This window comes from Tachypleus tridentatus, unplaced genomic scaffold, assembly GCF_004210375.1.
Source record: "Tachypleus tridentatus isolate NWPU-2018 unplaced genomic scaffold, ASM421037v1 Hic_cluster_1, whole genome shotgun sequence".
NCBI classification, from domain to species: domain Eukaryota; kingdom Metazoa; phylum Arthropoda; class Merostomata; order Xiphosura; family Limulidae; genus Tachypleus; species Tachypleus tridentatus.
Genome location: NW_027467777.1, coordinates 22,873,501 through 22,898,960, shown reverse-complemented (window position 1 = coordinate 22,898,960; position 25,460 = coordinate 22,873,501). Strand labels below are relative to the sequence as shown.

Here is a 25,460-nt window from a genome sequence, read left to right as displayed (position 1 = left end):
TCCTCTCTCTTATAAGATGCTGATGTTTCTATATCTTTTCTATGCCCTTCTATTTCTGTGGTTACCTTATACTATCATGAAATGCATCACCAGTGTTTAAAGATTAATCCTTTTCGCTATTAAATCAACTTTTTGGTAACTGAAACCACTAGTAATGATTGGTAGTAATGTAGTGTACAATTAGGGAAAGCCAGCATTTGACATACAAGGTACTAGGTAATTATCGCCGAACAGTCGATAGACTAATTTCAAACAGTAAACACAGGCCTACCGATGGAAATGCGATAGGCGTCACTACCGTGCAATGTCTAAAACTTTCTTATTTACTATATAATTTGTTTATACTGTTAACACCTTATTTTAGAGGAATAGAACTTTGTTTCATATGTGCTTTAATCTATTTCTACAGTTAGTATCTTGTGTTTAATGATAGAAAACTTTCATATTTTCTTTAACAACCTCTTTACACATTCTAAGAAATGTTATTGTAAGTGAACAGATTGAACAGCATTGACACTGTTGGCTGAAGATCATAGGCTTGACCCCAGTCTTGGAGTTTGTTTTCTCTTACAATAATATTTCACTAATTTGCTATCAGAAGCTGACCTTTACACGGCTGACATGGCACACCGCCTCCAAAAACCCTCCAGTAGAACAGCTGACCAGATGATAAGTCCTGTTTTGTCCAGGCTGTGTTGGCTCTGCCGTCCGAGCAGCAGTCTTGACGGGAGATGTTTCCTTCAAAAAGTGTGGTACAGCGTCCGTTCTTGTTAACTTTAAACCAACAATATCCCGCTAGAAGACAAATGTATACACGTTTATAACAAACAAGTACAATAACCGCCTTTCTCACAGCATATGATACTTAGAAACATAACAACAGAACCTCTGAATACTGTTTGAGTTTCGATCTTGGTGTAACATTTTTAATAGTTTTAACTATAAAATAACACTGACCATCACCATTCATGTGATGCAATAGACCGCCACTACATTCTCCAATCAAGTACAATTAAATTCGGACGAATGTAGCTCACTTTGTGTTATGGTAAGATTTAAATGTTACCTGTCTCAAACCAACAATGCTTACAATACACACGACGTTACCATAATAAAGAAAATGTACTCTTTCTTTCCATACTAACTCCGTCTGCACATCGATGCCATAACAAAGGTAAATAAAGACTTGTGGGTTGCGCCTGGTCCAGAAAACACACGCATGAGCACAGCAGATAAGCTGAATTGTTGACGTCATCAATGATGAACTTCAATTCTGTTTATTAATACAATAGTTAAACAGTTGATGAACAGTGTGTTAACTAACTAATGTGTACTATGTAGTATTGATACAATAGTTAGACAGATGATGAACAGTGTGTAACTAACTAGTGAGTACTATGTAGTATTAATACAATAGTTAGACAGATGATGAACAGTGTGTAACTAACTAATGTGTACTATGTAGTATTGATACAATAGTTAGACAGATGATGAACAGTGTGTAACCAACTAATGTGTACTATGTAGTATTGATACAATAGTTAGACAGATGATGAACAGTGTGTAACTAACTAATGTGTACAATGTAGTATTAATAGAATAGTTAGACAGATGATGAACAGTGTGTAACTAACTAATGTATACTATGTAGTATTGATACAATACTTAGACAGATGATGAACAGTGTGTAACTAACTAATTGTACAATGTAGTATTAATACAATAGTTAAACAGATGATGAACAGTGTGTAACTAACTAATGTGTACTATGTAGTATTGATACAATAGTTAAACAGATGATGAACAGTGTGTTAACTAACTAATGTGTACTATGTGGTGTTAATACAATAGTTAGACAGATAATAAACAGTGTGTTAACTAACTAATGTGTACTATGTAGTATTAGTACAATAGTTAGACAGATAATAAACAGTGTGTTAACTAACTAATGTGTACTATGTAGTATTAATACAATAGTTAGACAGATAATAAACAGTGTGTTAACTAACTAATGTGTACTATGTAGTGTTAATACAATAGTTAGACAGATAATAAACAGTGTGTTAACTAACTAATGTGTACTATGTAGTATTAGTACAATAGTTAGACAGATAATAAACAGTGTGTTAACTAACTAATGTGTACTATGTAGTATTAATACAATAGTTAGACAGATAATAAACAGTGTGTTAACTAACTAATGTGTACTATGTAGTGTTAATACAATAGTTAGACAGATAATAAACAGTGTGTTAACTAACTAATGTGTACTATGTAGTATTGATACAATAGTTAGACAGATAATAAACAGTGTGTTAAGTAAATAATGTGTACTATGTAGTATTAATACAATAGTTAGACAGATAATAAACAGTGTGTTAACTAACTAATGTGTACTATGTAGTATTAGTACAATAGTTAGACAGATAATAAACAGTGTGTTAACTAACTAATGTGTACTATGTAGTATTGATACAATAGTTAGACAGATAATAAACAGTGTGTTAACGAACTAATGTGTACTATGTAGTATTGATACAATAGTTAGACAGATAATAAACAGTGTGTTAACTAACTAATGTGTACTATGTAGTATTGATACAATAGTTAGACAGATAATAAACAGTGTGTTAACTAACTAATGTGTACTATGTAGTATTAGTACAATAGTTAGACAGATAATAAACAGTGTGTTAACTAACTAATGTGTACTATGTAGTATTGATACAATAGTTAGACAGATAATAAACAGTGTGTTAACGAACTAATGTGTACTATGTAGTATTGATACAATAGTTAGACAGATAATAAACAGTGTGTTAACTAACTAATGTGTACTATGTAGTATTGATACAATAGTTAGACAGATAATAAACAGTGTGTTAACTAACTAATGTGTACTATGTAGTATTGATACAATAGTTAGACAGATAATAAACAGTGTGTTAACTAACTAATGTGTACTAGGTAGTATTGATACAATAGTTAGACAGTTGTTGTAAGTGATTTGAGAATATTTTTGTTTATTGCACAGCTATGAATTGCAATCACTTAAAGACATTTTTCTAAATATGACGTAATAAGGTGTAGCTATCCACTCTAAATATGACGTAGTAATGTGTAGCTATCCATTCTAAGTGTGACGTAATAAGGTGTAGCTATCCATTCTAAATATGACGTAATAATGTGTAGCTATCCATAAACTCTTCCTTAAATTAAGTATTCTTAATTGTTTTATTGAAAAGAACGTAAGAGGGTGTTGTTGGTTACGAAAGGTTTTTAACAATTTAAAAGAAAACTGACACATTTTTTTACCAAGTTCTTGTTGACCTCCACGTTGGACTGCCAGACTGCTTGACGCCACTACATTTTCTAGCATTACGTCATGTATTAAGCCCGGAAAACAACCAGGAAACTGTTTGGAAACTTACCAGAGATTTGATTTGATCTTGCTCGAAATCCTGGAGTTTTTATGTAATAAAGCAGGTGTCGCTGTTGTTTTTGTTCTTGGAATTCATTACGATTGCTCAGCATGTTCTTCTTTTACGTGACTGTATTAATGTCGGCGCTCGCTTTCAAATGTTAGAGGGGCCACAAAGGCTGTATGTTACGAGTGTTTAATTAAATCATTTCACTGAAAATACCAACAGCTGTTTGTTTCTGTTCCCACGAAAGCTATTTAACGCGTTTTTCGAAAAAGAAACTTGAGAAAAATAATTGAATTAATATGTAAATACTACGATTGTTAGACCTCGGCTGAAGTTCTGTTTATGCAAAAACTACAACACGGACATGAGTGTACAACTTTTACTTTAAGCTGCTAAACCTTCTGTTGAACTTTAACCAACTAAGATGTACAACTGTAGAACGTTTACTTTAAGTTGCTAAACCTTCTGTTGAACTTTAACAAACTAAGATGTACAGCTGTAGAACGTTTACTTTAAATTGCTAAACCTTCTGTTGAACTTTAACCAACTAAGATGTACAACTGTAGAACGTTTATTTTAAGCTGCTAAACATTCTGTTGAACTTTAACCAACTAAGATGTACAACTGTAGAACGTTTACTTTAAGTTGCTAAACCTTCTGTTGAACTTTAACCAACTAAGATGTACAACTGTAGAACTCTTACTTTAAGTTGCTAAACCTTCTGTTGAACTTTAACCAAATAAGATGTACAACTGTAGAACTCTTACTTTAAGTTGCTAAACATTCTGTTGAACTTTAACAAACTAAGATGTACAACTGTAGAACGTTTACTTTAAGCTGCTAAACCTTCTGTTGAACTTTAATCAACTAAGATGTACAACTGTAGAACGTTTACTTTAAGTTGCTAAACATTCTGTTGAACTTTAACCAACTAAAATGTACAACTGTAGAACTCTTACTTTAAGCTGCTAAAACTTTTGTTAAACTTTAACAAACTAAGATGTATTTGTTAAAATGTGTTACTTTAGGAACACTTGTACCTTCAGACTTCAGTGTTTGTATTTTTAACGAGTGTCTGGAATTAGACAGTTAATCACCTAGTCTGTGTGATATAACCGTAGTTTTTTTATTTGCTCTTCAGTTACAGAGGGATTTTTACATGTTAATATTAATATCACTAGAAAGGAATGTCTAACAGTTATGTTTGATCTTCTAAAGTCCATTTCATATTTATTTGATGTGCTCTGATAAATCATGCTCAAAACACATGTATTCCTGAGCACCTGAGAGACAACGTTTATTCAGTCTTGTAACACGTACGTTTACCATTAACCCGAGCTGTTCGTGTTAGTAGTCCGTTCTAGTCCGTTTCTGTGATTCTGTTTTATTTCATCAAACCAATCTGACACAGACACCCACCGCCACTTGGTAGCAGACTTAACTTTTGAAGGGATCTGTTTATATATGACATTTCGCAGGTCGTGGATGGTATGTTTACAACTCAATACATTTGTTAAGGTCACTTGATTCACTGTAACATTTCAATTTAATTATCGTAGAGCGTGTAGAAGTGCGCACGTGCAAAGCATGGTATATGTTATTGAACAGTAACGATAAAACAATTTTTGATTTTTTTTTAATTCCATCACTAATAAATAATAATAAATAATTCAGTGAACCTGAAGTGATGGAAAGATACCATTACAACTCTCCAGTTCACCAACGATACAATCACTGACGTAGATTTCAACGTGTTTAAGCAGCCCAAGCCAGAAACTCAAGAGATATTTGTGTCACTTGTATTTTGAATATAGTTTCTGATAATAGTCATTTCTAGTATGTTAAAATAAAACGTAAAGAAACATAAAGCAAAGCACAAAGAGACGAAGTCTTAAGAACAAGAAAAATCAGACGACGATCTGAACAAGTAGAAGGAAACGCACGTAAAATTCTTGGTTCTTTAAAACGGAACGGTGGTGGTACGGAGAAAACCCTTAGCACGGTGAAGTAAAGTGATACAACTTTTAGATCAATAAACTACGTTATAACGGAACAATGGTGGTACAGAGAAAACCCTTAGCACGGTAAAGTAAAGTGATACAACTTTTAGATCAATAAACTACGTTATAACGGAACAATGGTGGTACAGAGAAAACCCTTAGCACGGTAAGGTAAAGTGATACAACCTTTAGATCAATAAACTACGTTATAACGGAACGGTGGTGGTACAGAGAAAACCCTTAGCACGGTAAGGTAAAGTGATACAACCTTTAGACCAATGAAGTACGTTATAACGGAACGGTAGTAGTACACAGAAAACCCTTAGCACGGTGAAGTAAAGTGATATATCCATTAGGGTACTTAATAATAAAACAGTCCTATATGGCGTAATCTCAAGACGGCTGGTAATGGTATTAGCACTTTAATTAAAATAAAGTACAGAACAAATTACCTCCCAAGTAACACAACGGTTTGTATGCGGACTCATAGCGCTAAAAACCGGGTTTCGATACCCATGGTGGGCAGAGCACAGATACTCCTTTCTGTAGCTTAGTGCTTAATTTCAAACAACCAAATAAACAGAACAACGTTTCGACCTTCTTAGGTCAACTTCAGGTTAATAAAGAGAGTTTGCAACTAACCGTTGCCCGTTATTTCAAGCAACGTCGTTCTGTACGTTATTTTAGTTAAAGTACTAATACCCATACCATCCGTCTTGAGAATACATTTTCACTTCAAGTTCACATCACGAAGTTCTACATGACATCACAACGTTTTCTGACCAATAGGAATGGTCTCTATGACATTTCTTATTATATCAAACTGATGTTAGGGAACCTGTTAGAAAACAAATATATATATGTAACTTCAGTATTCCATCCACAGTATGCTTATTATATTCATTGCTGACGATGCATTTCAGCCAATCCAGAACTCATCATAATAGTGATTGAAATATTATTTATTATCGTTATAGTTCGCCAACTTAGAAGATAGATTTACTCCTAACACATTGATAAATACGATTCAATAGAAACAGTAATGCTGTTAAACAAGAGAAACACTCTGTAAACAATGTTAATGGTAATATATCTTCTACAAGTAAACAGTAATGCTGTTAAACAAGAGAAACACTCTGTAAACAATGTTAATGGTAATATATCTTCTACAAGTAAACAGTAATGCTGTTAAACAAGAGGAACACTCTGTAAACAATGTTAATGGTAGTATATCTTCTACAAGTAAACAGTAATGCTGTTAAACAAGAGGAACACTCTGTAAACAATGTTAATGGTAGTATATCTTCTACAAGTAAACAGTAATGCTGTTAAACAAGATAAACACTCTGTAAACAATGTTAATGGTAGTTTACTTTTTCAAGTAAACAGTAATGCTGTTAAACAAGATGAACACTCTGTAAACAATGTTAATGGTAGTTTATCTTCTACAAGTAAACAGTAATACTGTTAAACAAGAGAAACACTCTGTGAACAATGTTAATGCCAGTTTATCTTTACTAAAGTAAACAGTAATGCTGTTAAACAAGAGGAACACTCTGTAAACAATGTTAATGATAGTTTATCTTCTACATGTAAACAGTAATGCTGTTAAACAAGAGGAACACTCTGTAAACAATGTTAATGGTAGTTTATCTTCTACAAGTAAACAGTAATGCTGTTAAACAAGAGGAACACTCTGTAAACAATGTGAATGATAGTTTATCTTCTACAAGTAAACAGTAATACTGTTAAACAAGAGGAACACTCTGTAAACAATGTTAATGATAGTTTATCTTCTACAAGTAAACAGTAATGCTGTTAAACAAGAGGAACACTCTGTAAACAATGTTGATGGTAGTTTATCTTCTACAAGTAAACAGTAATGCTGTTAAACAAGAGGAACACTCTGTAAACAATGTTAATGGTAGTTTATCTTATACAAGTAAACAGTAATACTGTTAAACAAGAGTAACACTCTGTAAACAATGTTAATGGTAGTTTATCTTATACAAGTAAACAGTAATGCTGTTAAACAAGAGAAACACTCTGTAAACAATGTTAATGGTAGTTTATCTTCTACAAGTAAATAGTAATACTGTTAAACAAGAGAAACACTCTGTAAACAATGTTAATGGTAGTTTATCTTCTACAAGTAAACAGTAATGCTGTTAAACAAGAGGAACACTCTGTAAACAATATTAATGGTAGTTTATCTTCTACAAGTAAACAGTAATGCTGTTAAACAAGAGGAACACTCTGTAAACTATGTTAATGCCAGTTTATATTCTACAAGTAAACAGTAATGCTGTTAAACAAGAGAAAAACTCTGTAAACAATGTTAATGGTAGTTTATCTTCTACAAGTAAACAGTAATGCTGTTAAACAAGATGAACACTCTGTAAACAATGTTAATGGTAGTTTATCTTCTACAAGTAAACAGTAATACTGTTAAACAAGAGAAACACTCTGTAAACAATGTTAATGGTAGTTTATCTTCTACAAGTAAACAGTAATGCTGCTAAACAAGAGGAACACTCTGTAAACAATGTCAATGGTAGTTTATCTTCTACAAGTAAACAGTAATGCTGTTAAACAAGAGGAACACTCTGTAAACAATGTTAATGGTAGTTTATCTTCTACAAGTAAACAGTAATGCTGTTAAACAAGAGGAACACTCTGTAAACAATATTAATGGTAGTTTATCTTCTACAAGTAAACAGTAATGCTGTTAAACAAGAGGAACACTCTGTAAACTATGTTAATGCCAGTTTATATTCTACAAGTAAACAGTAATGCTGTTAAACAAGAGAAAAACTCTGTAAACAATGTTAATGGTAGTTTATCTTCTACAAGTAAACAGTAATGCTGTTAAACAAGATGAACACTCTGTAAACAATGTTAATGGTAGTTTATCTTCTACAAGTAAACAGTAATACTGTTAAACAAGAGAAACACTCTGTAAACAATGTTAATGGTAGTTTATCTTCTACAAGTAAACAGTAATGCTGCTAAACAAGAGAAACACTCTGTAAACAATGTTAATGGTAGTTTATCTTCTACAAGTAAACAGTAATGCTGTTAAACAAGAGGAACACTCTGTAAACAATGTCAATGGTAGTTTATCTTCTACAAGTAAACAGTAATGCTGTTAAACAAGAGGAACACTCTGTAAACAATGTTAATGGTAGTATATCTTCTACAAGTAAACAGTAATGCTGTTAAACAAGATGAACACTCTGTAAACAATGTGAATGCCAGTTTATCTTTACTAAAGTAACACTCTTTCGTGTTCCTTGGTTAGTTTTCACTTGAGTATCATTGGAAAAAACAAATGTTGAAACAGTCATTCCAACTGCATCACATATGTGCATTACTTTGTCAGAAACACACACAACACATTCGTACTATCAGATAACAAGTCTGACCCCGGACTTTTAATTAGATATACTTTCTGTGGCCGGTTTTTGATCTTCCAGTAACCGATCTGACAGAATCCACGTTCGGGGTTAATAAGAGCTCCAATGAACAGTTGAACAGAGAATGTTTTATTTTTAATTATCCTGTTAAGTTTATTAAATCAGAGTGAAGCACTATTTTCTTTACAAAAATCCACAAAAGCAACAACAACTGTTAATTTAGTACAAAAAAATTCAATGACAAGAAACACTGACCGTGCTTGGCCGCGTGCCAAGAAGTGAGTCGCGTTCAAACCACTTAAAAAGTCACGTCTAATGTAAACATGCGTCGCGGTGCGTGCGGTGTCTTTACTTTCAATACGTCTCTTTTGTGTATTTTTTATACACAGATGTACGGCATATTATCAACCTATGAAGTCTGAAACCAAGAGGCTAATCCTATAATAGAGATTGAAAGATCCACGCTAGTAGGAAAGCCAATACCCCCTAAAACATATATAGCTATTTCGAAAAAGCGTGTTTATTTTCGAATAATAGCGCAAAGTTCCCCAACAACCATGTTCCTCATTATGGACAGATAGACTCAAGAGAAAGTAGTCATCAGCAGCACCCACCGCCAACACTTAGATTACTCTTCTGTGATTTGACCATAACTAATATTTTAGGGGAAAGGAGAAAAAAGTCAAAGGTTTTTAGTGTCGAAGAAACTCAATCTCAAACTACTTTGAAAACTAGTAGTATGAAACAGTGGACCACCGGTAGTATGGAAACAGTGGACCACCGGTAGTATAGAAATAGTGAACTACAGGTAGTATAGAAATAGTGGACCACAAGTAGTATAGAAACAGTGAACCACAGGTAGTATAGAAACAGTGAACCACCGGTAGTATAGAAAACGTGGACCACCGGTAGTATAGAAATAGTGGACCACCGGTAGTATAGAAATAGTGGACCACTGGGAGTATAGAAACAGTGAACCACCGGTAGTATAGAAACAGTGAACTACCGGTAGTATAGAAAACGTGGACCACCGGTAGTATAGAAATAGTGGACCACTGGTAGTATGGAAACAGTGGACCACCTGTGGTACGGAAACAGTGAACCACAGGTAGTATGGAAACAGTGTATCACCGAAAACACGGAAGCAGTGAACCACCGGTAGTATAGAAACAGTGAAACACCAGTGGTATGAAAACAGTGGACCACCGGTAGTATGAAAACAGTGGACCACCGGTAGTATGGAAACAGTGAAACACCGGTAGTATGGAAACAGTGGACCACCGGTAGTATGAAAACAGTGGACCACCGGTAGTATGGAAGCAGTGAACCACCGGTAGTATAGAAACAGTGAAACACCAGTGGTATGAAAACAGTGGACCACCGGTAGTATGAAAACAGTGAAACACCGGTAGTATGGAAACAGTGGACCATCGGTAGTATGGAAACAGTGAAACACCGGTAGTATGGAAACAGTGGACCACCGGTAGTATGAAAACAGTGGACCACCGGTAGTATGGAAACAGTGAAACACCGGTAGTATAGAAACAGTGGACCACCGGTAGTATGAAAACAGTGGACCACCGGTAGTATGGAAACAATGAACCACCGGTAGAACTGAAACATTGAACTACAGAGAAATACAGAGGGTGAATTGTAAACAACTTTACATATATTTAAATCCTTTTGTTGTCACCTACAAAAATGTGTCACGTGAGCGAGGGATTTCTCAGACAGTTTTTTGTTAATAAAGCTGGCACTGAATTAATATCCTGTGAGAGCTCCGTGTGTAAACAATTTATAAAACAACCTGATGGGGTTTATAGGAAATGAAACAAAAAATACAGTAAAGAATAATATAGAAAAATATTCCGATAAGCCTTTATAGACAGCATTCGAAGTTAAATCCAGAAATGGTTGAGGTTTACAGCTGTGAATAACGTGTTGTGAAACGTGGTTGAGGTTTACAGCTGTGAATAACGTGTTGTGAAACGTGGTTGAGGTTTACAGCTGTGAATAACGTGTTGTGAAACGTGGTTGAGGTTTACAGCTGTGAATAACGTGTTGTGAAACGTGGTTGAGGTTTACAGCTGTGAATAACGTGTTGTGAAACATGGTTGAGGTTTACAGCTGTGAATAACGTGTTGTGAAACGTGGTTGAGGTTTACAGCTGTGAATAACGTGTTGTGAAACGTGGTTGAGGTTTACAGCTGTGAATAACGTGTTGTGAAACGTGGTTGAGGTTTACAGCTATGAATAACGTGTTGTGAAACGTGGTTGAGGTTTACAGCTGTGAATAACGTGTTGTGAAACGTGGTTGAGGTTTACAGCTGTGAATAACGTGTTGTGAAACGTGGTTGAGGTTTACAGCTGTGAATAACGTGTTGTGAAACATGGTTGAGGTTTACAGCTGTGAATAACGTGTTGTGAAACGTGGTTGAGGTTTACAGCTATGAATAACGTGTTGTGAAACATGGTTGAGGTTTACAGCTGAATAATGTGTTGTGAAACGTGGTTGAGGTTTACAGCTGAATAATGTGTTATGAAACGTGGTTGAGGTTTACAGCTATGAATAACGTGTTGTGAAACATGGTTGAGGTTTACAGCTGAATAATGTGTTGTGAAACGTGGTTGAGGTTTACAGCTGAATAATGTGTTATGAAACGTGGTTGAGGTTTACAGCTGTGAATAACGTGTTGTGAAACGTGGTTGAGGTTTACAGCTGTGAATAACGTGTTGTGAAACGTGGTTGAGGTTCACAGCTGTGAATAACGTGTTGTGAAACGTGGTTGAGGTTTACAGCTGAATAATGTGTTGTGAAACATGGTTGAGGTTTACAGCTGTGAATAACGTGTTGTGAAACGTGGTTGAGGTTTACAGCTGTGAATAACGTGTTGTGAAACGTGGTTGAGGTTTACAGCTGTGAATAACGTGTTGTGAAACGTGGTTGAGGTTTACAGCTGTGAATAACGTGTTGTGAAACGTGGTTGAGGTTTACAGCTGTGAATAACGTGTTGTGAAACGTGGTTGAGGTTCACAGCTATGAATAACGTGTTGTGAAACGTGGTTGAGGTTTACAGCTGTGAATAACGTGTTGTGAAACGTGGTTGAGGTTTACAGCTGTGAATAACGTGTTGTGAAACATGGTTGAGGTTTACAGCTGTGAATAACGTGTTGTGAAACATGGTTGAGGTTTACAGCTGAATAACGTGTTGTGAAACGTGGTTGAGGTTTACAGCTGTGAATAACGTGTTGTGAAACGTGGTTGAGGTTTACAGCTGTGAATAACGTGTTGTGAAACATGGTTGAGGTTTACAGCTGTGAATAACGTGTTGTGAAACGTGGTTGAGGTTTACAGCTGAATAACGTGTTGTGAAACGTGGTTGAGGTTTACAGCTGTGAATAACGTGTTGTGAAACATGGTTGAGGTTTACAGCTGAATAATGTGTTGTGAAACGTGGTTGAGGTTTACAGCTGAATAATGTGTTATGAAACGTGGTTGAGGTTTACAGCTGTGAATAACGTGTTGTGAAACGTGGTTGAGGTTCACAGCTGTGAATAACGTGTTGTGAAACGTGGTTGAGGTTTACAGCTGTGAATAACGTGTTGTGAAACGTGGTTGAGGTTCACAGCTGTGAATAACGTGTTGTGAAACAGAAAATCACAAATTAATGAAGGAGTATCGTGTTTTAACTCAAAGAATCTAGAATTATTTCATGAATATGGACACCTGTGATAAACTGAAGTAAGTAATATATTTCCAAATATCTCACGAACAGCTAACCTCCGAAGGTCTCTTTTGCTTCATATGACCCAATTTCTTTCGATGAAAAAAACCTTTCTGTAGTCAATTTCAAATTCAGATAATTCATTTTATAGCTGGTTTTCATCAGTTTCTGAATCAGACAGTTTCTTTCAAACAATGTTCAGCCTCATATTATCAAATACTGTTTTCCTTTGATTGCCAGCAGTTTATGTATGTTAGGCTTAGCTTTGTTTGTATATTATGATTTAAGGTGAAGTTGTCTCCCAGTGGCACAGCAGCAAGACCTACAACGATAAAAGCTGTGTTTAGATAGCATTAGTTGGCTTAGCACAGGCGGTCTGTCGTATAGTTCTGTGCTTTACAATCTTAAAGGGAATCTTTTACTCTAATGGTGTTTCTGACTTCAACTGGTAACACAAACATATAATATGAAATCCTTGGAAATGTTTTCTTTGACGAGATAAACCTCTTGTTTGAAGGCACACTCTCAAAATGAACTACATACAAGGTCTTGAAAACACGAAATGAACATGCGTACAAAATGACGTTCCCTGGACTAATCAATCCATAACGTAATTTCTGTTCTGTGACCTAACCCCTGTGTAGTAACCACAAGGTTGTTGCAAGTGTTCTGGTCGACAGACAATCAGAAAGAGAGGGTTCTTCGAGCTAAGCCCCGGTTTTCTCAGGGCTTATCATCCGGAGCACCTGAGGTTCGTTGCTGTGTCACACCGCTAGTTCTTAACGTTTACAACAGGGCGGCGCGCACTTCTAAACTTCCTTCTACACTTTGAAAGACAATATTTTATTATTTAGCTCATAAAGTTGTTCTAACCTAAAGCGAAGATAACTGACACGTCCAACAACAAACAACCAGTTTTAATGTTGCTCAGCGGTAAGTTTGAGGGCAAATAACGTTAAAATCCAGAATCAATCCCTGCGGTAGGCACAGAGTCCATTGTGTAGCTGTGCACTTAACAACAAGGAAGTAGTTTTAACGTCTTGCCCCTCACTCATTCCTTAGACGGGTGTAACAATATTGTAAATCTGTCTAGAGACGTGAGGGGGGGGGGGTCAGTAACCTTTTGTTCCCTGTCGTTCTACTGTCTATTGAAAGTCAAACAGGTGTTCTAACTATCCTGAAATACGCGATGTTTCCTGACATCGCTATGTTGTAGAAATCTTCATCTGGTGGTATGTGTATGTTCATTTTTTCACGCACGTTATTCATTAATCTCTTTTATATTTGACGTCAGTTGCACTTGTTTCACTGCGATTCAAGAGTAAAATATTCCATTAACCAGAACTGTTTTTGAAACACACTCGTTTCTTAATAACCACCTTGTTTCTAAACGAATCACGACCCACTTTTCAGAAAATCTTCTCTGATGTTCAGTGTACTTAAAATATGCTTCACTGTATTAAAAATACTCGACGCGTAATTCAAGGGCTAAAGGTTCGAATCCCGTCACCGAATATGTTTGTCCTTTTAGAAGTGGGAATGTTATAATGTGACGAACAATCCTACTATTTGTTGGTAAAAAGAGTAACCCAAGAGTGTGTGATGTGTGACCAGCCATCTTCATGTCAAAATCAGAACATACAACCCTTATCCGGTTTTTCACGTAGATAAATAAACAAACCAATACACTCGAAATGGACACTTATGTTCCCGTAATTTACTAGTGACCATCTTCGACTTGACAAAAAAATTATAGCATAGTGATTTTACCGACGAACTGTTTTTCTAAAAATTCAGTTTAACAATAAACTATGAAAAAATGATTAAAATTAAACATTTCTTCTCTTAGCACAGTGGACTGTAAATTGTGGGTTTGAACCTTGATGTTTATGAATACCTTCACATTTTAGTTGTGGTCATGTTTTAAAAGTGACAGTTAATTACGTTTTTTTTTCAAAATTTGAAAAAACCGAAGAGAGACATCATGGAAGTCGGTGCTGTTGGCTAAACTACAGAGGTCTCTGATCTGATTGGCTATTTAGCTCACGCTCGCACGAGATTGAATATTTGAGTTGAATTAACCCAATGCTACTTCTTACCTGAAACATGAGCAACATGTGAAATATAGCAAAGAAAGAACCAAAACGAACCGTTCTACTGAGTAACTGACACGAAAAATATCAGTTACAGTAGACTCTAAGTCCGAGGTACTCAATAGGCATAATACACACTAAATATAAACAATAACATAAAGTTTTAGTTTAAAAGATGGTTTCCACTCACTTTAGCCAATTTCTCTACTCAACAAACCCAAAAACGAGGCAAGAAACCGTCGCTAAGATATGAGACCAGAAAGTGATCAACCCACCAAACTGTTCATCTTTATCATTATTAATATTTCAATCGTGATTACTATAATTGCTTTCTTATTAACGTCAATTTAACCCTTTTTGCATTATGTACGTTTCTTGGTAGTACACAATGCCATCGCTTAGTTGTAATAACTGATTATAATTTTTAAAAATCATAATTCTGGTGTAAACAACAGTATTATTACCCTTTGCAGTTAGTTTTGTTACAGAAATGTGATGTTCCTTTAAAACGCCTAAGTACAGGGCCAAACAGGAATTACCACTCAATAATAGATGAACATTAAATGAATGTTGCAAGTAGAAAACTCAATATTAAAATATAATGAATGTATACGTGACGTAAAAGTCAATTTATCATATCATGGTCATGTCAGAATAGGCAAGAAGAGCCTAGGACACACGCACAAGAAAAACCAAAACATATCTTGATTATTACACAATATTACAGACTCTTCCTACGAGATTGGTCAAACTGACCGACCTTGCAACCGTTTTGTACTTGTGTATTTCACAGGGTAGCACAAAATTTTAATACTAAATACGAAAGACTTATGTATAGCTGCATCATCCCAAAATTATTGTTTGTATTATTTTTCACGCTGCCATCCGTGCATCATTTACAATGACAATTTTTTTAATTACTTGCCAGATGTCTCGCTGACAATAAGTATCAAATGTTCTATTTGTCACATTTCATTTGTAAAACACATAAACAACGATGGGTAATGACAATCCAATCGACTTACAAATACCATACCAACAAAAAATTTCCCAGCTAAAGCCTTTGATGTTGTATCAGGTGGAACCATTCTATTATCGGCAGGAAAAAAACCACCCATTTACCGGAAATAATGTTTTGTACTTTAACTCACAAGTGCGATCACGTGATTAGCGACGTTTGTGCCTTATATATTAGTCACAAATCGGTTCACGTTCGTTTGCGACGAGATGTGTTAGTTCCTTACGTAAAGCTGTGACGTCATAAAGACACGTTATTAAAGGCGAGAAGTTATCCGTTACCGTCTGCAGCTGTTTATCAGATCAAATTCTTCAGATGCACAAGTGTTCTTTATCAATATAATTAAAATATTTAAAGCAGAATTGAAAGCTTACGAAACAAGAAATCGAAGCTTCGTGAAATAATGTATGTTCGTAACGTCTCTACGACAGGACGTTACAGAGTGTCTGATTTTATCTTATAACTACAAACTAATACTGTTGTTAAAAACAGTTGCTGGTTAGTGGCGCATTATTAAGCCTAATACGAAATCGTGAAATACTAATCTGCTAAGCCCTGAAATTGGTCTACTTTTCCCTGTAACAGTGGAGTTGTAAGTTGGTTAACCCTTAAAACCATTCAACTTCCCTGCAATAAGTAGGGTAACAACTGCTTAACATATTTAATACAAAACAAGTCCTCACCTTCTGCTGATATAATATAAAACAACACACCTGTTACATCATGATTTATCAGTTTATGTAATATTAATTTAACATATTTAAAACAAAGCCAGTCCTCACCTTCTGCTATTATAATACAAAACAACACACCTGTTACATTATGATTTATCAGTTTATGTAATATTCATTTAACATATTTAAGACAAAGCCAGTCCTCACCTTCTGCTAACATAATACAAAACAACACACCTGTTACATCAATATTTATCAGTTTATGTAATATTCATTTAACATACTTAAAACAAAGCCAGTCCTCACCTTCTGCTGTTATAATACAAAACAACACACCTGTTACATCATGATTTATCAGTTTATGTAATATTAATTTAACATATTTAAAACAAAGCCAGTCCTCACCTTCTGCTGTTATAATACAAAACAACACACCTGTTACATTATGATTTATCAGTTTATGTAATATTAATTTAACATATTTAAAGCAAAGCCAGTCCTCACCTTCTGCTGTTATAATACAAAACAACACACCTGTTACATTATGATTTATCAGTTTATGTAATATTAATTTAACATATTTAAAGCAAAGCCAGTCCTCACCTTCTGCTAACATAATACAAAACAACACACCTGTTACATTATGATTTATCAGTTTATGTAATATTAATTTAACATATTTAAAACAAAGCCAGTCCTCGCCTTCTGCTAACATAATACAAAACAACACACCTGTTACATTATAATTTTACAGATTAGGTAATATTAATTTAACATATTTAAAACAAAGCCAGTCCTCGCCTTCTGCTAACATAATACAAAACAACACACCTGTTACATTATAATTTTACAGATTAGGTAATATTAATTTAACATATTTAAAACAAAGCCAGTCCTCACCTTCTGCTAATATAATACAAAACAACACACCTGTTACATTATGATTTATCAGTTTATGTTATATTAATTTAACATATTTAAAACAAAGCCAGTCCTCACCTTCTGCTAGTATAATATAAAACCACACGAATGTGAAGGAATAAAAGAGAACAAGGAACAAATACATGACGCACGTCCCGTCTTCTAACCTCTTTACGGGTCTTTTGTACCACTTGTACTGATCGTCGTATTCATAGTAAACTCGCGCGCGCATAAGCCACGTGCTGCACTGGAGGTGTGGCTTAAGATTACACGCCCAACCATTCGTCTGTAGGTTACTAGACCGCCATTCATGTTACACTTCCGAGTATGCTTCAAACGATTAATTATTTTACAATGTTTATGAAGTAATAAAGCTGTTATTGCAAACTAATTAGTTTAGAGGTATGTTATGAAATAATTCTACGTATTTCTTACATCTATGTGATGACAGATGTGCTCGCACGACCTAGATTATAAAACATTTACGATGAATTTAAACAGCCTCTGATACATACCAATAACAAGATGAGAGATGCCCAAGACACTCAGTACTTTTTCTTGTTTCCTGCTAATATAACCCTCTATTTTATATATCTCGTCTAAGCCCCTGTGAACTGTAACACTCATCTTTTCGAGTTCAAACAAAACATTGTAAAACAATCTGTACTTTGTCTGTAGTCAGAATAAAGTGTTTGTCAGTAGGTAGGCGTCTTATTTAAGTTGTATCTTAGGAAGTGTTTGTCAGGAGGTAGACGTCTTATTTAAGTTGTATGTTAGGAAGTGTTTGTCAGGAGATAGACGTCTTATTTAAGTTGTATGTTAGGAAGTGTTTGTCAGGAGGTAGATGTCTTATTTAAGTTGTATGTTAGGAAGTGTTTGTCAGGAGGTAGATGTCTTATTTAAGTTGTATGTTAGGAAGTGTCTGTCAGTAGGTAGACGTCTCATATCAGGTCAGTGAGAATATTTCTTATGCCTGGTATATGCTTAGAAGTAGTGATCAGTAAGTATATACCTAAGGCTTGGCATATGTTTGGAAGTTGTAATCACTAAATATATTCCTTTTGCTTGATATGTGTGTGGAAGTGGTGGTCAATAAGTATATTATATTCTTTTTGCTTGCTATGTGTGTGGAAGTGGTGGTCAGTAAGTATATTATATTCCTTATGCCTGATATATGTTTGGAAGTGGTGGTCAGTAAGTATATTATATTCCTTTTGCTTGCTATGTGTGTGGAAGTGGTGGTCAGTAAGTATATTATATTCCTTATGCCTGGTATATGTTTGGAAGTGGTGGTCAGTAAGTATATTATATTCCTTTTGCTTGCTATGTGTGTGGAAGTGGTGGTCAGTAAGTATATTATATTCCTTTTGCTTGCTATGTGTGTGGAAGTGGTGGTCAGTAAGTATATTATATTCCTTTTGCTTGATATGTGTGTGGAAGTGGTGGTCAGTAAGTATATTATATTCCTTTTGCTTGCTATGTGTGTGGAAGTGGTGGTCAGTAAGTATATTATATTCTTTTTGCTTGCTATGTGTGTGGAAGTGGTGGTCAGTAAGTATATTATATTCCTTATGCCTGGTATATGTTTGGAAGTGGTGGTCAGTAAGTATATTATATTCCTTTTGCTTGCTGTGTGTGGAAGTGGTGGTCAGTAAGTATATTATATTCCTTATGCCTGGTATATGTTTGGAAGTGGTGGTCAGTAAGTATATTATATTCCTTTTGCTTGCTATGTGTGTGGAAGTGGTGGTCAGTAAGTATATTATATTCCTTTTGCTTGCTATGTGTGTGGAAGTGGTGGTCAGTAAGTATATTATATTCTTTTTGCTTGATATGTGTGTGGAAGTGGTGGTCAGTAAGTATATTATATTCCTTTTGCTTGCTATGTGTGTGGAAGTTGACCTAAATGAATAAAAGATTCTGCGAAATGTATTAACAACAAAGACTGCGCTCGTTAAGTGTTTTTAACTTGTGATGAGTAACATTTCAATTTGATAGAAACAAATCTGATATTTATCATTATCCAAAATAGAAAAGCAATTATTTATTAGGTGGAAAAACATTCTAAACGTAACAGTGTCCGTTAGGTTTGCATTATTTTAACAGTCAGGGTGATCTCAGGAACCACTGTTTGTGTAAGAACGACATGATCAGTTTCACTGTAGAAAGTTTCTCTCAAACTAGAGTTTGAACCATTACGACCACGCCCATCTATTGCACTACAAAAAACAAAATATCTTTCACTTTTGAAAAGTCACGTTGATAGACTTTCGGGTCTAAATTCGTTTGGTATGTCGGTGTATCGTTTTAACAAATAAAATAAATCAGAATTTAAAAGATTGAGTCTAAATTCTTAGTGTCAGGAAACTTAAATATTCTAGAATTTTATGTAGCTTAGTGTACATTATTTTGTAAAGCCATTTACTCTTGAAAACAAATATTTTAAAGGAAAGCTCTAACATTAATCTTGAGTTCCTTATATAACCAGTCTAATCCTGTGTGTTAAGAGAGTTATAAAGCTCTCAATGTTGTTCTAAGTCATTAATAAGGTTTAACTTGTGTGAAACAAATAAAACAAGTTTTATTTACTACTAGCTTTGATCTACTGCACTTTTCCTACATTTCAAACAGCTTGGTAACCAGAGTTTACATCTCAAGCATTATACCGTGTCATTAACTGAGTGAGTTGTTCAACAAAATGTGACAATGTCACTTACTTATATCTGAAATTTCGCTCTTTAAACCATGAACATGCGCTAAAGAAACTTCCTAAGCGAACAACGAATAATAATACTTCAAATATACAAGTAAATTTTAAGAGATCGGATAACACATCTAATACGAACAAAAACGTAGAAAAATGTGTTTCTTCTTTGTTACCTGAAGTTCACATATTAACCAACTTTTGGTCAAAACGTTGGACTCGAGACATCATCTTTAAAAACATGCAATATCTTCAGGAAGATACAACATTTATAGTGCGATTGTTTTCAAAGGAAAGAATGTTGAACATTACGAATCGTGCTGAAAACACAAAACTTAATCTCACATATCTTCAACTAGCAGACTTACATAATCACAGTAGGTAACAATTCTATGTCTGTACAACAGACTTACCTAACCACAACAGGCAACAATTCGGTGTCCATAACAGATGTACATAAGTATAGCAGGTAACAATTCTATGTCTCCACAACAGACGTACATAAGTATACTTGGTAACAATTCTATGTCTCCACAACAGACACAAATTCTATGTCTCCACAAGAGACGTACATAAGTATAGTAGGTAACAATTCTATGTCTCTACAACAAACTTACTTAAGTATAGTAGGCAACTATTCTATTTCTCTACAACAGACGTACATAAGTGTAGTAGGTAACGATTCTATGTCTGCATAACAGACTTACATAACCACAACAGGCAACAATTCTATGTCTCCTCAACAGACTTACATAACCAAAGTAGATAACAATTCTACGTCTCCACAACAGACTTACATAACCACAACAGGCAAAAATTCTATGTCTCCTCAACAGACTTACATAACCAAAGTAGATAACAATTCTAGTCTCCACAACAGACGTACTTAAGTATAGTAGGGAACAATTCTGAGTCTCCATAACAGACGTACATGTGTTTAGTAGGTAACAATTCTATGTCTCCACAACAGACGTATATGACTAAAGTAGGTAACAATCCAGTCTCCACAACAGACGTACATAAATATAGTAGGTAACAATTCTATGTCTCCACAACAGACGTATATGACTAAAGTAGGTAACAATCCAGTCTCCACAACAGACGTACATAAATATAGTAGGTAACAATTCTAGGTCTCCACAACAGACTTACATAACCACAGTAGGTAACAATTCATTGTCTCAACAACAGACGTATATAAGTATAGCAGGTAACAATTCTATGTCTCCACAATAGACGTACATAAATAGAGTAGGTAATAATTCTATGTCTCCTCAACAGACTTACATAACCAAAGTAGGTAACAATTCTACGTCTGCACAACAGACTTACCTAACCACAACAGCAACAATTCGGTCTCCACAACAGACGTACATAGGTACAGTAGGTAACAATTCTATGACTCCACAACAGACATACATAAGTATAGTATGTAACAATTTTATGTCTGCACAACTGAGTTACAGAACCACAACAGGCAACAATTCGGTCTCCACAACAGACGTACATGAGTATAGTACGTTAGAATTCTATGTCTCCACAACAGACGTACTTAAGTATAGTTTGTAAGAGTTCTATGTCTCCACAATAGACTTACATAACAAGAGTAGGTAACAATTCTATGTCTCCACAACAGATTTACATAACCACAGCAGGTAACAATTCTTTGTCTCCACAACAGATTACATAACCACAGTAGGTATCAATTATATGTCTCCACAACAGACGGACATAAGTACAGTAGGTAACAATTTTATGTCTTCACAACAGACGTGCTTAAGTACAGTAGGTAACAATTCTATGTCTCTACAACAGACTTACATAACCACAGTAGGTAGCAATTCTAATTATCCATAAAAATGTAATAATTTCATATCTTTCAGGCAACAGAGAAAATTCTACATCATCAAAGCAAAAAACAACACTTTTAGATCTATACAACAGACAATAATTTTAGATCTATATAACAGACAACAATTTTAGATCTATAGATAAAACAACTGTTTTGTATCTCTATAACAAACAACATTTTTATATCAATATAACAGTCAACTGTTTCATATCTTTATAACATTTCTATATCTTTGTAACAGATAATTGTTTTATACCTCTATAACAAACAACTGTTTTATATCTCTATAACAGATAACTCTTTTATATTTCCATAACAAACAACATTTCTAGGTCTATATAAGATACAACTGTTTCATATCTCTATAACAAACATTTCTAGGTCTATATAACAGACAACTGTTTCATATCTCTATAACAAACATTTCTAGGTCTATATAATAGACAACTGTTTTATATCTCTAAAACAAACAAGATTTGTAGATCTATGTAGCAGACAACAGTTTTTGATTTCTATAAAAGATAATAGTTTCATATCTATACAACGGACTACAACAACCGTACTGAAGAGAGACAAATTTTTCAGTTTTTTTTACAATATAATATTACAATCAGTGTCCCATCCATAAAAGATTCTACTATAACACTTCGTAATAAGGTTTTATTCTAAATCATTTACACAGTCATCGTTGTAATGAGGAACATGTCTGTTCTGACAGAACTAAGAGTAATTTCTAAAATTGTTTGTTTGTTGAACTTCATGAAAAGCTACGTGTATATCTACACTACCATTCCTTAATGTAGCAGTGTAAAAGTAGAAGGAAGGCAGCTAACCATCACTACATGCCCCCAATTCTTGGGTTATTTTTATAGCAAAGAAAAATAGGAATGACCGTCATATTATAACATATTATATAGTGTATCTGATAACAATGTAGTACAAAAAATGTACAATATAGTGTATCTGATAACAATGTAGTACAAAAAATGTACAATATAGTGTATCTGATAACAATGTAGTACAAAAAATGTACAATATAGTGTATCTGATAATAATGTAGTTCAAAAATGTACAATATAGTGTATCTGATAATAATGTAGTACAAAAAATGTACAATATAGTGTATCTGATAATAATGTAGTACAAAAAATGTACAATATAGCATATCTGATAATAATGTAGTACAAAAAATGTACAATATAGTGTATCTGATAAGAATGTAGTACAAAAATGTACAATATAGTGTATCTAATAATAATGTAGTACAAAAAATGTACAATATAGTGTATCTGATAATAATGTAGTACAAAAAGTGTACAATATAGTGTATTTAATAAAAATGTAGTATAAAAAACTTACAATATAGTATAATAACAATATAGTACAAGAACTTTACAATATAGTGTATCTAATAATAATATAGTATAAGAAATGTATAATATATGAATCAAATAACAATATAATGTAATAAATATTTAAAATAATATAACAAGTATATAAATTAATATAAGAATATTCAATACAATATAACAAACATATGATTTAATACAATAATATACAATACAATATAACAAAGATACAATCTGATATAATAATTATATAATATCACATAACAAATATAAATTTACTATAAGGATATACAATACAACAAATATATAGTGCAATATAATACAAGTACAATCTAATATAAACATACAAAATAATTTAATAACTACATAATAAAATATAACAAATATACAATCTAAAATAACAAGTACACAATATGATATAATAATCATATAACATGATGTAACAGCTGTACAGTATAGTCTTATCTCACCTGTTAGGAATGTCACAGACACAAGACATAAATTGAAAATTAATTAATCTTTCTTACTGTGAGAACGTGAGACACACTATAGCTATGAGAACATGAGACACACTATAGTTGTGAGAACGTGAGACACACTATAGCTATAAAAACATGAGACACACTATAGTTGTTAGAACATGAGACACACTATAGTTGTGAGAACATGAGACACACTATAGCTATAAAAACATCAGACACACTATAGTTATAAAAACATCAGATACACTATAGTTGTGAGAACATCACACACACTGATAATAATGTAGTACAAAAATGTACAATATAATGTATCTGATAATAATGTAGTACAAAAAATGAACAATATAGCTGTGAGAACATGAGACACACTATAGCTGTGAGAACATGAGACACACTATAGTTGTGAGAACATGAGACACACTATAGTTGTGAGAACATGAGACACACTATAGTTGTGAGAACATCACACACACTATAGCTGTGAGAACATGAGACACACTATAGCTGTGAGAACATGAGACACACTATAGTTGTGAGAACATGAGACACAATATAGTTGTGAGAACATCACACACACTATAGCTGTGAGAACATGAGACACACTATAGTTGTGAGAACATCACACACACTATAGCTGTGAGAACATGAGACAAACTATAGCTGTGAGAACATCACACACACTATAGCTGTGAGAACATGAGACAAGCTATAGCTGTGAGAACATCACACATACTATAGCTGTGAGAACATGAGACAAACTATAGCTGTGAGAACATGAGACACACTATAGCTGTGAGAACATGAGACAAGCTATAGCTGTGAGAACATGGGACAAGCTATAGCTGTGAGACTTGAACATTGTTTGTAGCTATAATAACAAGTGACACACTATAGTTGTGAGACTTGAACATTGTTTGTAGCTATAATAAGAAGTGACACACTGTAGCTGTGAGACTTGAACCTTGTTCATAGATTGTATGTGTTTCTGTTATATTTAAAATATTCATTTACGAAATTCTTGCCATTTTACGTAATTATTCATCCAAAGTATTTTCAATGCCTCTTTACTGACCTGTTTTCTATTAAAGGTGAGACAATCTATAAGTAATTACAGAAGTCTCGATATGTGATCGTGCTTAATATCATTAGTTCTGTATAAAATCAATCCTGTTGTCCACTTCACCCCATCAGAGCGTGAACTAAGGTTATTTATCTTGATTTCTTGAATATGATGACCTTAAAGGCAGAACAAGCAATATCTGGCAATGTTTCAACAGAAAGTAGGACATTCCAATGTATTTTGTAATTCGATTTTTGCATGTTTGGTTTTAAATTACAACTTTTGGGGCTAGTTAACACCAGTAAGAAAGCGCGATATTTGTCATAGCTTAGCTGACAATAGAGAAAAACGAAAGTGAGGGTTTCGTAGTGAACTGTCACGGTTAGTGTCCACTAGCTCTACCTGGAGGTAATCGCACACATTGACATATTTTTAGTATGGATGTATATATTTATTAAAGCATTCTAACGGTTCATAGTTTAGAATGTTTCGATAAATTACTTATGTTTTTCTCCACCTTGTGATCAAATGAAAGAAAAACTTTGATATAAACTTAGATTATTATACTTATTTTCCAAGAACGTTTCAATCAATCATTCCATTTTCTTCTGGGCCTGTAGTTTATTAAGTAAACCAAGAACATCATGTACTAGGACAGTAAGAATACAACATCATGTACTAGGACAGTAAGAATACATCATGTAATGGGACAGTAAGATTACAATATCATGTACTAGG

General features: G+C 34.0%; 1 protein-coding gene across 1 annotated transcript; it reads right to left on the bottom strand.

The window, feature by feature from the left end:
- Nucleotides 1–375: 375 nt before the first annotated feature.
- LOC143241715 (follistatin-like) lies at nucleotides 376–17,507 on the bottom strand. The gene is made up of 2 exons (XM_076484942.1): nucleotides 17,354–17,507; nucleotides 376–795 (listed from the first exon to the last, which is right to left on the bottom strand). Exons 1-2 carry the CDS (start codon nucleotides 17,505–17,507, stop codon nucleotides 584–586), a joined length of 366 nt encoding a protein of 121 aa, XP_076341057.1. The 3' UTR covers nucleotides 376–583.
- Between the last annotated feature and the right edge of the window lie 7,953 nt (nucleotides 17,508–25,460).